The 14,546-nt window shown below is 40.0% G+C and overlaps 1 protein-coding gene across 2 annotated transcripts; it reads right to left on the bottom strand.

The window, feature by feature from the left end:
- On the bottom strand, positions 1,648-14,229 carry PRP1 (prolactin-related protein-1). Of its 2 annotated transcripts, none has more exon segments than NM_001285622.1 (5): positions 1,648-1,988; positions 2,619-2,798; positions 4,555-4,662; positions 6,837-7,018; positions 14,129-14,229. In NM_001285622.1, coding segments are annotated over 5 exon segments (717 nt in total). In that variant the 5' UTR covers positions 14,184-14,229; the 3' UTR covers positions 1,648-1,796.

The following is a 14,546-nucleotide window of genomic DNA, read 5'->3' on the forward strand; positions in this document are numbered from 1 at the left end:
GAGCCAGTCAAGAGGCTGGCCCTCATCCCAGGTTGTTTGGAGGCTGTTAAACAAGCTGAGTATCCCTAATCGAGTCGCATTGCTCCAATCTCAGTAGAGGCTCAGTCTATTTGGAGGATTTTATAATTCAGTGACCTACTAGGGCATGTTTGTAAGGCCAAATAATTAATGAAAAGAATAGTTAATCTCAAAGGAAGAGAGAATGGCATCTCACTTCTCATGTAATGTGGTTTTCAATCCAGCTTTCTGATCTACTCAGTTCCTATGTGACCACTTGGACAGTTGTCCAGAATCCCCAGGCGGGGGACAGATGCACACCAGTATTTCTGCCATTCAATCGTTCAGAGTGTTTATGATACATGGGTTTCTTGTGGGTGAGCTAGTAGGCAGCTCACTGGTGGGCTGCTTAATATTCTCCAGATGGTGCTTGCAGAGTGAGGGAAACAGAGAGGCTCTGCAGGTGGGGAGCTGTGGGTTCCAGAACATTTTCCCTGATTAAAAAGGAAACTATGAATTTGGGGATCCCCAACTTGTGAATGTCCTGGAAAATCACCAGGATAAGCCCTCAAGAGAAACACTTGTCAGTCAGGAGGAATTTCAGATCAGTCCATCTGGACCAAGAGAAGGCTACAACAGCACCATGTAAGTCAGTGATGTCAGAACTTTCCCATCTCGTTGCCATCTACCCTGTTCCAACATGGCCCCAGGAATGAAGATCCAGAGAGGGAGAGAGAAGGAACCTTGCAGAAATGGACACATCTGCACTTCCTGGTAGGTCCCCTGGCCTCAGCAGGGGAGAGGGAAACAGTGAGTAGGCTGAATATGAGATGGAGCTGACACTTGACTGACCTGGACTTGGGAAACCCAGAGTGATGGAATGCGGGGAATGGCTGCAACGTGATGCAGGAGATGAGGATGCAGTGGAGAGTGGGCGACGGCAGCCCCTGGGGAGGATGAGCCAGATCACCTTTGTATCTGCTGTGGTCTCAGCCTTTGTGTCCCCCAGAAATTTCATATGATAAAATCCTGATTCCCATTGTTATGGCATCCATAGGTGGGGTCTTTGTGAGGTGATGGAGTTATAAGGATGGAGCCTCCTCAATGAATTGAGTGCTTTTATATATAAGAGACACTCAGATCTCCCAATCCCTCCCCCGTGTGACGATACAGAGAGAAGTTTGTGACCAGAAAGGACCCTGCATGACCACGCTGTGGAAATCCATTTCCATTGTTTTAAGCCTGTTTTATAGCAACCCAGAAGGACTAAGACAGCACCCTAACAATGCTTAGACAGTTCAGTAAACCTCATGCTATTTACACAAAAGTCCAAAGCACTTAATCTTGCTGGTGTAACACTGGGATAGATGGTGACAGTTTGTGGCTGGCTTTCATAAAAAATCCTGAGAATTCAGTCTTCTTGGTAGCATGACCAGAACCATGAGGAATTGTCTAATTCTTTGATTCTAATAACTTGACCCAGAATAATTGCCTGTGATTCTTAAGTAATCTCTTAATGGTCTTCTTTGTAATGACGGGTCTGCTATTTGTGACTAATTGTAATAGGCGCTTCATTCTCTCAATTGTAGGGGTGGATTTTCTTTTGATTTACTCTTAAGGGAAGATAACAAATGTTAAGAAATTGCCCTCTTAGGTTTTGACACTCTAAAGAGTCTGTGTTTATTTTTTAGGAGGAGACCCATGACAGAGCATGCATTAAAAAGCTGTAAATTTCAAAGAAGCTTGCTATGGGATAGATCATTATGACCACCTCAAAGCTGGATGGGATGTCTGTGGATTTAGCACGTTCCGCGGGTTCGGCACGCCAGGATCTTGATGTACATGTCAACTTTACCTGCATCCCTGCGCAGGCAGTGGAACAGGTTATACAATTCAGAATGACGCCTATCTTCTTCGCTGGACGTCAGGGATGGGAGTCTTGACCAGCTACTGTCAGCATCGTGCATAGTCTGCAGGACTGCAGCAATAATCTAAATACCCAAATGATAATGACTTCTTATGGGTTTTATTACTATTTGCTTATCTTTTGTTCTTCTAATTATCAAATAAAGATTTGGGGAAGACATATCAATATAAAACTCTCTATATATGGATTTTGGAGCCAGCTTATGAGAAAACTATGAGAAATCTAAAACGTGGATACGTAACTCCAGTTTACTTTTAAATTTCTCTTTTCTTCCTTCCCACTCACGTCTGTTGATTTGAGGAGAACAGAGGAAGAAGACAAGTGGGACTTCAATAGCATACGTCCTGGGTTACTTTAACGAAAAATGCAGATCTTGGAAATTCAGTTCTCTAGTGCTATTACTCTTGAAAATATTTCAACCACCTGTGCCCAGGAAGAGGAAAGCTTTTGGTGAAATTGTGTGCAACGCAGGGAAGGCTGCACATGTCAAAAATTGCAATGAAATTCTGATTCCTTTACAGTAGAGTATATCACTATGAATGACTAGGCTCCTGCTTTATGTAGTAGCAGTCTAGCATATAGAAGTCATGAATCTTTTTCTTACAAAATGAGATATTTCCAAATCCTGATGCATTACAGAGGTCACCTCTTTCATTCATGAACAAAGCAGGAAAGCCCTCTGCAGGATGCTCACCTTCCTGAAATGACTTTCTATGAATGCTTGAAGTTTGTCTGACATGGTCTCCATCTTCCTGGCGCTTGATAGGAAAGTCTCTGACAATTCTCTCATACTTGGCAGCTCCATGACCAGATGATACAGAGGATTATTCCAGGAGTACAGTAACACGAGTGTCCACTTACTAAGGTCTTCATTCTAAGCCACCATAAGAAACAGTCTCATTAAAATAATCATAATTCAGTGGTTTTGGTAACATGTGATCTTTGCTCAGAGCAGTTGACCTAAACAACTTTTGGTTATTCCTATGTGCATGCAGAGATTTTTGAAGGTAGTAAAAGTTGCAAAAGTATAAAAGGTAAGCTGTTAGTTCACACTTTGCTGAATTATTAAAAATCTAGGTTATTTTAGGAACTGATTCTTCTGATGCATTCTAATTTATAACATGAAGAGTTTTCTTTTTTCCTCTGAAAATCTACCACCACTCAGAGAGTTCTTTTATGTTTGTATATTTGCGTGAGAGAATCTAAGTATTTACGGCAAGTCAGTACGTGTCTGCAGTGCCTAACCCAGGAAAGAGGGATTCCACCTATCCCCACGTCATTGTCACCCAGTGATTCATTCGTATTAATGAATCTGATGAGTCTTTGTATTGATTTTTGATCGGTAATTGTTTTATGATATTACAACAAAGAGACAAGGAAGAAGACATGACATTCCTAAACAGGCTTCTCTCCTCAGCTGATCCTGACACCAGCCCCCTGCTGACTCAGAAAAGTCTGTTTTGTTGACATGTATCCGGGCAGAAAATGGCACAGCCTTGTCTTTAGTAATAGCATCAGTGGGATTCACAATGGAGGGTTTCCCCCCTAGTTCACTACTACTAGCAGAATTGAGCCTGAAAATCCTGGGGCCTGAAGATCTCTAGTTAATATGCTTGATTTCTTTACAGCCATGAACTGTTTTACTGGCAAAGAATAGAAAACTGAATAGGATTAAATATAGTAATGCACATAAAGTGCTTAGTAAAATGTGAGGCCATGTAGTAACTCTCAATAAACTTTAAATTTAAGCTTACTGAACAATCCCTCCTCTTCTTCCTCTTTGTCCTTTTTCCTTTACTTGTTCACCCTCATTATTAGTGAGCTTAACAGAGGAAAAGAATGCTGGTATTATTAAGAAGGTTGTAGAGAGAGAAGATTGAATTTTAAGGGGGGATACAAGTGAAAATATTTTAAATAATGTTAGGAGGAATGATAATGCAGGAAATCAGAAAGGAGAGATTATAACTGTGAAAATTTGGAGCTGCAATAAATGACTGAGGTTTGATATGTTAACTGTGTGGTCTCAGAACAGAGGCAATTTCTGCGGCCATGAGAAGCAAAGCAATGTTTTATACGCCATTGTGGGGGAGACGTACAAATTAAGAATAAAAGGTGATGGAGGAGTCATTGAGAATGACAAATGAAGGACATATCAGAGAAGTACAAGCAGAATCAGGAGAGCCTTGAAAGGCAGATGTGAGGGCTCGGGTGGTGCAGTATAGGATTCCGAAGTAGGAGTCGCTAGTAACAGGCAGTACTCAAAACTGTGGTGTGTTTCTTACATATTCATGAATTTTGCAATCTTATATTTTACACATGGAAATTCCTATTCATGTCCTGTTTTCATAAGGAATAATAGCTGCAATCCTGTGCCTAATGCATTGGTTGAACTAAAGTTGTCTGCATGGACAATTTATAGATCTGTTATTCACCTTGCTGCTACAAATCTTTAGTCATCCCTTGATTTTGCTCATGCTACATGAACTGCATAAAATAATTCCTTATCAATTGCTTACGGTTCCTCCACATTTTTCTGCATGTGCAGTTACCATAACCTCTAATGATCTGAAGGCTGGTAACCTACATACTGTCTCATCTGAAATGGTGAAAAACCCAGGTGAAAGACTCACATTCAGCTGGTGGGCTTTATATCTATCTTCGGGAGAATGGAAGGAATTCGTGTGGCAGCTGTTGGTCGCATTGATATGGTACAGTTTGCCCTGGGCATATTTTTCATTCTGAAAATGATCAGGCAATTAGTTATTGTTGGTGGGCATTCACTATATGAACCCATTAACAGAACATTAACATCTTTGATATACGTGAATTTTTTTTAACAGGGGGTCGTCACAAAATTTGAAAGTAATTCTTTTACTACTTTTCTGTACGTTGTTTCTAAAAGATGATTTTACGTATAACTTTTCTAAATTTAACCTTTTCCCTTACTGTTTTATTATTACCTTTTTTTTTTTTTTTTTTACTATTTGAACCAAATCTAGTATGTATGCACCAATATTTGGTGCTTCCCAGGGGACAGTAGTGGTAAAGAATATTCCTGCCAATGCAGGAGATATAACAAGACTCAGGTTTGATCTCTAGGTGAGGAACATCCCTTGCAAGAGGGTACAGCAGCGTACTCCAGTATTCTTGCCTGGCCAGTCCTATGGACAGAGGAGCCTGTTGTGCTATAGTCAGTAGGATTGCAAGGATTGGACACAACTGAAGTGACTTAGAATGCATCCATGCACCTATACTTAACCATTTAATCTCTTGTTTACCTGGGAGAGTTGGAGAAAGAAAAAGGACAGTCAAAATGGAGGATAAAAGGAAATCTAGTGAGTAAAAAGAACTGTGTGAATTTAATAGAAATCTTTAGCACCGCCTTTTATTAGCTGTCTGCTCTACTGTGTGCTCCCTGATTGACCTAAAAGAATTAACATACAACTTTCAAATACCTTCCTCTGAAAACGAATAATTGTTTCCAGTTGTGAACACCCCTTCTATTGTAGCTGGAAACCTATTCACTGCAAATCTTAAAAATTTGTAGCTTTATAAAACTAAAAGTTTTCATTTGTGTGACCAGGATTCAGCTTTGTTTAACATGTTCCATCACCCAGTTCACTGCAAAGCTGCTGCTGCTGCTGTTGAGTCGCTTCAGTCGTGTCCAACTCTGTACAACCCCAGAGACGGCAGCCCACCAGGCTCCCCCATCCCTGGCATTCTCTGGGAAAGAACACTAGAGTGGGTTGCTATTTCCTTCTCAAATGCATGAAAGTGAAAAGTGAAAATGAATTTCGCTCAGTTGTGTCCGACTCTTAGCGACTCCATATACTGAAGCATACCAGGCTCCTCAGTCCATGGGATTTTCCAGGCAAGAGTACTGGAGTGGGTTGTCATTGCCTTCACACTGCAGAGCAGTTCTCATTTATTGGCTATTTACTCTGAGCTTGGGGAAGAAAGCCCATGGAGACCTTGAAGGACCAGAAAATCAATATGCTTCCTTTCCCCAGTCCCACCTAAAAGTGCTTTGTGTCACGTAGTATTGTGGACTGAATGTGTATTCTTAAGATTCATGTGTTAGAGACCTAACTGCCAAAATACTGTGTTTTGAAAAGGGTTCTGACTTTTTGGGATCCCATGCTCTATAGCCCACCAGATTCCTCTGTCCATGGGATTTGTCAGGCAAGAATACTGGAGTGGCTTGCCATTCCCTTCTCCAGGGAATCTTCCAGACCCAGGGATAGAACCCAAGTCTCTCACATTGTAGGAAGATTCTTTACCATCTGAGCCACCAGTGAAGCCCACTAATGGTAAATGAGCTCTTAGGGCGGTACACTCATCCAATAGGTTTAGTGTCTTCATGAAGCGAAACACCAGAGAATTCTCTCTGTGTCTCTGTGTCTTTTCCTCTATCTCTCTTCCCCACCCCCCACCCTTTGTGAGGACTCACAGAGAAGCCAGCCTGGGAAGAAAGAGTCCTTACCAGAACCTCACCTTGCTGGCACCCTGATCTTGGACTTCTAGCCCCCAGACTGTGAGGAAATAAATTTCTGTTGTTTATTTCTCAGAGTCTATTGTATTCTTTTATGGCATTCCTACCTGACAAATACAAAATCATTTATTTTGCTTATTTAAAAAAGAAAATGAATGAAAGGAAATTGAACAATTTATTGCACTTCTTAGGAAACTTTGAGATTTCACAAAACTGATCCTTTCTTCGATGCCCACATCTTATGAACTGACGGCTTCTTTGACCGAGAGAGTGTGCTTTTGCAGCCTTCTTGTTTAAAGGATAGTCTAGCCCCATCACTTAGGGGAAGTTTCCTTCTGGGAGCCTGGTGGGCTACAGTCCATGGGGTGGCAAGAGTCGGACACAATTTAGCAACTAAAGCACCACTATCATAGTACTTACAAACTCCTTGAACATTACTGCGGAAACGTTATGGAACTCGTGGGACAGCCAGGTGGCATCGATAAACAAGTCTGTAAGAGATTTCAAGGAGATGGCGAACAAGTCAGGACCGCAGGAGGGGCATGGGTTGCCTTGGCACAGGAGCAGATTTGACATGACCAGCAGCAGCAGAAGGCAGGACCCTGTTTAAATAGAACCATGAGCCATTCTGAGATGATCTAGTCACCTGAGGTTAGCAAATCCATCCTGTGGAAGGAAGCCTTCTCTTTCCCTCTTGCTATGAGCAGGATTTGTTGCTGTAGAAGCTGGGGTGGGCAAGAAGGAGTGCCTTCTGTGTAAATTCACATGGATGATGATATTTGCACAGATAGATAGTTGGAGAAATAGGTTACTCCCTATATTTTTGAATTGCTCCCAGAAGTACTTCTGTGCTCTGCAAACATTTGGAACTTAATTCTGAGCCAGAGTATTTAGGCCATTCTTTTAAGACAGTTTAATGTTGGGACTCTCCAGACTCTGAGCCACGAGGCCCTCTAGGAGTTTGCAATTTTTTACTCTACATCGACTAATGCTTGAATTTTAGACACTGAAATGACAAGAAAAGTCCAGTTTATCTGTGTGGTATACCATCACACTGGGGTAAGAGTAAACACGAGACTGACTGATAACTATTATTGAGTACAGAGAGAATACTAACAGTAAAATGATACTGTACCTTGGATCTGCTCACTCACCTTTGTAACCCCATGCATGTCTTTAATACTTTCCCAAAAGCTTTAAAACATCTTAAAATTTGTGTTTCACAGGAACCCTCTGAGATAGCCTTAATCTTCACTATGATCATCAAGTTATGTTAATGAAGATGTGATGAATTGGAGAGGGCAAGTTATTTTCCCCAGGTCCCATTATTAGCAGATGCAGGTGACTGGGCACCAATACACTCATCTGTTCACTTCCTGATGTCACATCACACATGCCAGTGGGCCCTCGGTCTGCATGTGTGTAACCAGGACCACATCAGGAGCTGTGATGACTCTCCTTAAAGAGAAAAATATTTTGTCTTTGACTGCAAAACAAAGTGGCCCTAGAACATTGGTTTATCCACTTGTTCTGCTCTGTCTATAAAACACTCACTGTTACAGTCTCTCACAATTATCAGTGTGGGGGCCTGGTTCTCCTGGCTAGCCTTTCTCCTAGACACCTTGACAGCTCTTCTGCTTTTATGCATCTTTAATCCTCTCGTTATGTTTGTTTCTTTGAGAAAATAGCAAATAAATCTCCAAATTGTAATACAAGAATATTACCTGGTCAACACCCAAGACAACGTCATTGGCTCAGCAAACAAGGCCTGTCTCTTCCTGACGTTGACTTTTTAGGGACAAAATTTACCTGTCTGGTCGGGAGTAGATCCTGACAACCCATGGGGCTTAGTTTCTGAACCATTTCCAAACATCTCCTCTTTGACAGCAGAACTAGACCTTCATGCTTCCATGAGGTATTGCAATATTTCAGAAATTACTCCTGGCCCTACCTTTGGCCAACAGAAGCATAAAATCATAGACTCTTGCTAGCAGGATTTTAATATTACTTTTCCTGTGTGTCCTTTGTAAGTAAGCAGAATTTAAGACTGAAGTGAGCAAGAATTGAGTTTGGACATGAGAACTAATAAAATAGAGATTTTATCCTCCTGAATGAGATCTGAACATTATTTTTTTCCAATTTATCAGAGTAACTAAGTAAGTAAAGTCACTCAGTTGTGTCCAATTCTCGGTGACCTCGTGGACTGCAGCCCACCAGGCTCCTCAGTCCATGGGATTCTCCAGGCAAGAATACTGGAGTGGGTTGCCATTTCCTTCTCCAGGTGATCTTCCCGACCTAGGGATCGAACCCGGGATCTCCCACATTGGAGGTAGACACTTTAACCTCTGAGCCACCAGGGAAGACCAATTTATTAGAAGAGTGGTAATTTAATTAAGGATAAGATATTAGCATTTGCTAGGGTTTCTCTGCTTTTAGTTATTTTAAAGGGGCATGATAAGAATAAAATGGTTATTTAAAATTAGGTGATGAAAATAAAAGAAGTGGTTTTCAAAAAGGAGACTTATAAGTTGGAGAAATTTGGAACTATCTCTCTCATCAACTAAAGAGCTTATTGTGACAGGCAAGGAGGATAATAGCTTATATAACATAAACGTATTTGTGTGCATGTATTTTGGTGCATGTATCCATAAGCTATGCATAAATATATGCTTAATTCCTTTATGAAACTTTGGACCTTATAAATGCGATTTTATAAGAGGCAGTAAATATAGCAGAGTACCCTAATTCCTAATGTAATTGATCATTTATTGGTAGATGGCTAACTATATTATTTTTTCTGTTAAATTGCTTTTTTTTAATATTTTATCTCAAATATTTATTTAAATTTAAATTTATTTATTTTAATTGGAGGCTAATTACTTCACAATATTGTATTGGTTCTGCCACACATCACCATGAATCTGCCACTGATGTACACGTATTCCCCATCCTGAACCTCCACCCACTTCCCTCCCCGTACCATCCCTCCGGGTCATCCCAGTGCACCAGCCTAAGGATCCTGTATCGAACCTGGACTGGCGATTCATTTCTTATGTGATATTACACATGTTTCCATGACATTCCGCCAATTCTTATTCATGTGTTTGCCTTGATAGCGCATATATTTAAAAATTGGAATAATACTGAGAAGATTAGCATGGCCCCTGCCCAAGGATGACACACAAATTTGTGAAGCCTTCCATGTTTTTCTGTAACAGCTTCGAGGATTGGGATGGGAAGGAAGGTGGCAAGGAGGTTCAAGAGCAGGGGACATAGGCATACCTATGGCCGATTCATGCTGATGTTTGGCCGAAAGCAGTACAGTATTGTAAAGCAAGTCCCCTTCAATTAAACATCAATAATTTCAATTATAAAAACTGTTATTAGGGATCATATAACAGGTTCACATATCCATTGTATTACTAAAGAGTTCTGACTGGAAACTGGTGGTGTCAATTATCATTGGTTAGTGATTCATTAACGTTATAGTTGAATGAGAAAAGTAAACTAACAAACACTACTGTCTTGATTCAGTGTCATAGCAAGCTATAATCCTTGTCTGTGCTCGCTTTTAGGTGGTATAGTGCCCAAACTTTGAAACTGAGTCTGTTCTCAGAAGCGCAGTCCTGAGTCCTGCCCAGGGTTTTTGTTTTAGATGCTAAAGGCTTCTGTTCGCTGATCACTAAGGCCGAAATTTTCTCTGCTGAGCATTCTCTGGGTCTATCATGTGCACAAGTCTTTATATTTTGGTTTTCTCATTTGATTCTCTTATTCTTTTGATCAGACTAACAAGTCACTTTATGATTTATTTTTCAGACCCTTTTGTGCTTTGATCTTTCTGATGCTCATTAGTGTATTTGCTTCCATGTCTACCTCTCTGAGTAATTTTCAGCATCTACAGAAACCCTACCCTATTCTCTTACTGTCTGGATTTTGGCGTTTAGCATCAGCATATTTTTATGAACTTCATTTTCTTTCTGGTGCAGTTTCTGATGCACAGTTTAAGCTGGTTGGCTCACATCTTGCTTGCTTGTGTTGTCTCCAAAAAATTAGAGAACTCTGCTTTTTCTAGCCAGTACTTCCCCTTGTTATGATACTGTTGATAATTTTCTGTGATTTCACATCCTGCCTCATAAGCTTTGTCTTTCTCAATCTACTGTAATGTGAGTACTATGTGCCTCTATACTGGTATTACTATTTTAAATAAATATCCACTAGTATTGCAGAGAATTAAAGGGAAGAAAATTGTAATAGTATTAGTAATAGTACATTCTCCCCAAATATAATCCAGTAGTGCTCCCAGTTTTAACTGACTTTCTGTCCATGTATTATTGAGGTCCCCTACTCATTTTTTCCATACTAGGTGTTTCAATTTTGAAATAGAATATAGAAAACAATGGGGTAGAAAATTCTGAAAATCACCTTGGATTTTAGATGCCACAAGATTAAGTATGTAATTATTAGTTTGTTATAGTTAATATGGCTATTCTGAGCACATATAGCTCACTGTAGAGCGATAGCTATTGAATGAAGAATGTATGCTGTGAACTGCAATCACCAAACAGGTGATTGGAGATAAAAAATGCAATGTCAGGAAGACACAGGCTTTTGTTCTGGAAGGAAAAACTTACAGTGTCTCTCGTCTACAGTCTACTCTTCAGATTTTTCAAAATGCTTACTCTTCCTCTGCTCATTTAATAATTTGGGTTGTTTGATTTCTTTCAAAACTGAGTTGCATGAGTCTCTTATATATACTTGGATACGAAGCCCTTACCAAATATGTGATTTGAAAATAAATTTTTTTTCATTCCATAGGTTGTCATTTCATTTTATTGATGACTTCTTTTACTATGCAGAAGGTTTTGAGTTTGATGTGGTCTCACTAGTTTATTTTTGCAGTTCTTGCCTTTGCTTTTGATGACTGTATTTTGGTAAGTAATCCTTTATCAGTTGTCTTTTTTGCTATTATCCTCAATTCTCACCAAAGACACAGACTGGCTGAATGGATACAAAAACAAGAACCATATATATGCTGTCTACAATAGATCCACTTCAGTCCTAGAGACACATACAGACTGAAAATGAGAGGATGGAAAAAGATATTCCATGCAAGTGGAAATCAAAAATTGCCAGATTGGCAATTCTCGTATCAGAAAAAATAGACCTTAAAATCAAAACTATTATAAGAGATTAAGAAGGACACTGCCAAATGATCACGGGATCAGTCCAAGAAAAAGGCATAACAATGTTAACTATTTATGTACCCTACATAAGAGCACCTCAATACATAAGGTAAACTCTAACTGACAAGAAAGGAGAAATTAACAGTAACACAATAATAGTGGGGCATGTTAACACCACACCTATGCCAATGGACAGATCAACAAAACAGAAAATTAAGAAAGAAACATAAGCCCAAAAGGAAATATTAGAGCAAACAGACCTAATTGATATCTTTACACATTCCATCCAAATGCAGAAGAATACACTGTTTTCTCAAGTGCACACGGAACATTCTCCTCATCTTGGGTCACAAATCAAACCTCAGTAAAGTTAAGGAAATTGTAATTATATCAAGAATTTTCTCTGACCACAACACTATGATACTGCTACTGCTGCTAAGTCGCTTCAGTCGTGTTTGACTCTGTGTGGCCCCACAGGTGGCAGCCCACCAGGCTCCTCTGTCCCTGGGATTCTCCAGGCAAGAACACTGGAGTGGGTTGCCATTTCCTTCTCCAATGCATGAAAGTGAAAGCTGAAAGTGAAGTCGCTCAGTCGTGTCCGACTCTTGGCAACCCCATGGACTGCAGCCTACCAGGCTCCCACATCCAAGGGATTTTCCAGGCAAGAGTACTATCATACTAGATATCGATTATAGGGAAAAAAAAAAAACTATAAAGAACACAAACACATGTAGATTAAACAATGCATTTCTAAATAATGAACAGATTAGTATAGAAATAAGGGAAATCAAAACATTCCTAGAAACAAGGAACAATGAAAACGTGATGATCTAAAACCTAAAGGATGCAACAAAAGCAGTTCTAAGAGGGAAGTTTATAGAAATGCAAATCCTACCTCAAGAAACACATTGAAAAGGCAACCTAACTTTACATATCTTTAACTCTTTTTAAACGTCTCTTATCAATGTCTTAAAGGTTTTGCATAAAATCTTTCAACACCTTCCTAAGTTTATTTCTAAGTGTTTTATCTTTTTGTGATGCAATAGTAAATGGAATTGTTTTCTATTTATTCCAATTTCTGATAGTTTGTTGTTGATATACAGCTAAGCAATTGAGTTTCACATATTGGAATATAGTAAACATAATGTATGCTACATCTTTAAAGAATAGACATTTTCCCACAAATAAGCCATATAGACTATCAAAAGGCATATGACAAGATGCTCAGCATCACTAATAATCAAAGGAAATGCAGATCAAAACACAAGAGATATCACCATTTAACTGTTTGAATGTCTAGTACCAAAAATGGAAGAAATGACAAATGTTATTGAGGATGAAGAGAAAAAGGAGTGCTTATGCACTGTTGAGAGGTATGTATACCGGTGCAACTCCCATGGAAACACACTGTGGAGGTTATTCAAGAAATTTAAAAGAGAACGTTTATGTGATCCATTATCCCACTTCTGGATATGAAGTCAAAGGAAATGAAATCATTGTCTCAAAGAGAGATCTGTATTCCCATATTCATTGCAGTATTATTTACAGTAGCCTTGGTATAGGCACAACCTCAGTATCTTTCAACAGGTGACTGGATTAAAACAATGTGACGTGACATATATAGGTAAATATTATTTAGCCATTAGAATTAGAAAGAAATCCTTCCATTTGTGGCAACATGGATGAAACTGGAGGGCATTACACTAAGTAAACTTAGTCAGAGAAAGACAAATACCATATGATCTCAACTATAAGGAGTTTCAAAAAAAAAAAGGAAATCAGAGTAGAAAAATGATTGTCAAAGACTGGAGGGTAGGACAAATAGGGAGAGATTTTTAAAGGTTACATATTTTCCTGTATAAAAAATTAATAAGGTGAGGATCTAATCATGATCTAATCATGAGATTGAACAAGCTTCATGATCTAATCATGAGATTGAACAAGCTCTGGGAGTCAGGGATGTACAGGGAAGCCTGGCATGCTGAAGTCCCTGGGGTCACACAGAGTGGGACATAATGAATGGCCGACTGACCTGAAGAGAGTGGAACTTACCTGTGTTCTCCTCAAAAAGCAAAAGTTAAACATGTGTGGTGATGACAGTGTTACTAAATAGAAAGGAAAACTCCTTTCTAATACATGCACAAGATGATGGAGGGGTAGGTGGAAGTGGGGTACACCTCTCTCCACGGATGCATCAAGAATGTCCAAAATTGCAGCAGTTCTCACAGAAGACCAAGTGAATACTGGCAGGACTCCCTGAGTACTGAGAAGGAATATCCGGATCTGTATAGAACTTCGTAGGAGAAAGGGATGAAGGGACAGGAGGAAGGGGAAAGAAGGAGGAGACCAAGGCGACCAGCCTGCACCCAGGGATGAGGGAGCTGAAGCTCTGGGAGAGATCCCCGCATCCATGGCCATCCACTGGGACGGGGGAGGCATTTGAAGCAGTTGGGGAGTGAACTCACTAATCTGGGACAGTCTGAACGGAGTGAGAACCACATAGACAAGCCATGCTGCAGCCTTTCATACCTCGGACAGGGTTGTAAGTCCACAGGTGTCCACGGAAGCTGGGAGCTGGAGCCATGGGGATTGCAGAATAATCCCAGGGTGAGGACTCCTGTTGACCGTGGGGAGTCAGCCTAATGGGATGGGATGGAGGAAATATGCTGCATGGGATGCTTCTTAAAGAAAGCCATGAGGCCATAAAACTAGGGTACTACTGCCTGTGGAGTAGTGCTTTTCTCCATGCTGGTACCTGTAAGTTGAGCAACAGAGAAAGACTTCAGTGAGGGTGGTCCTTGAGCGCCTGATGCACTAAGCAATGGAGAATTTTGAATGTCTTTATACCCAACCCTACCCTATTCTCTGTCTACATTTTGGGTTTTAGCATCATAATGTTTTTATGAACTTAAATTTCTTCTGGTAGAGTTTCTGCTTTACAAATTAG

This window comes from Capra hircus, chromosome 18, assembly GCF_001704415.2.
Source record: "Capra hircus breed San Clemente chromosome 18, ASM170441v1, whole genome shotgun sequence".
Taxonomy (NCBI): Eukaryota; Metazoa; Chordata; class Mammalia; order Artiodactyla; family Bovidae; genus Capra; species Capra hircus.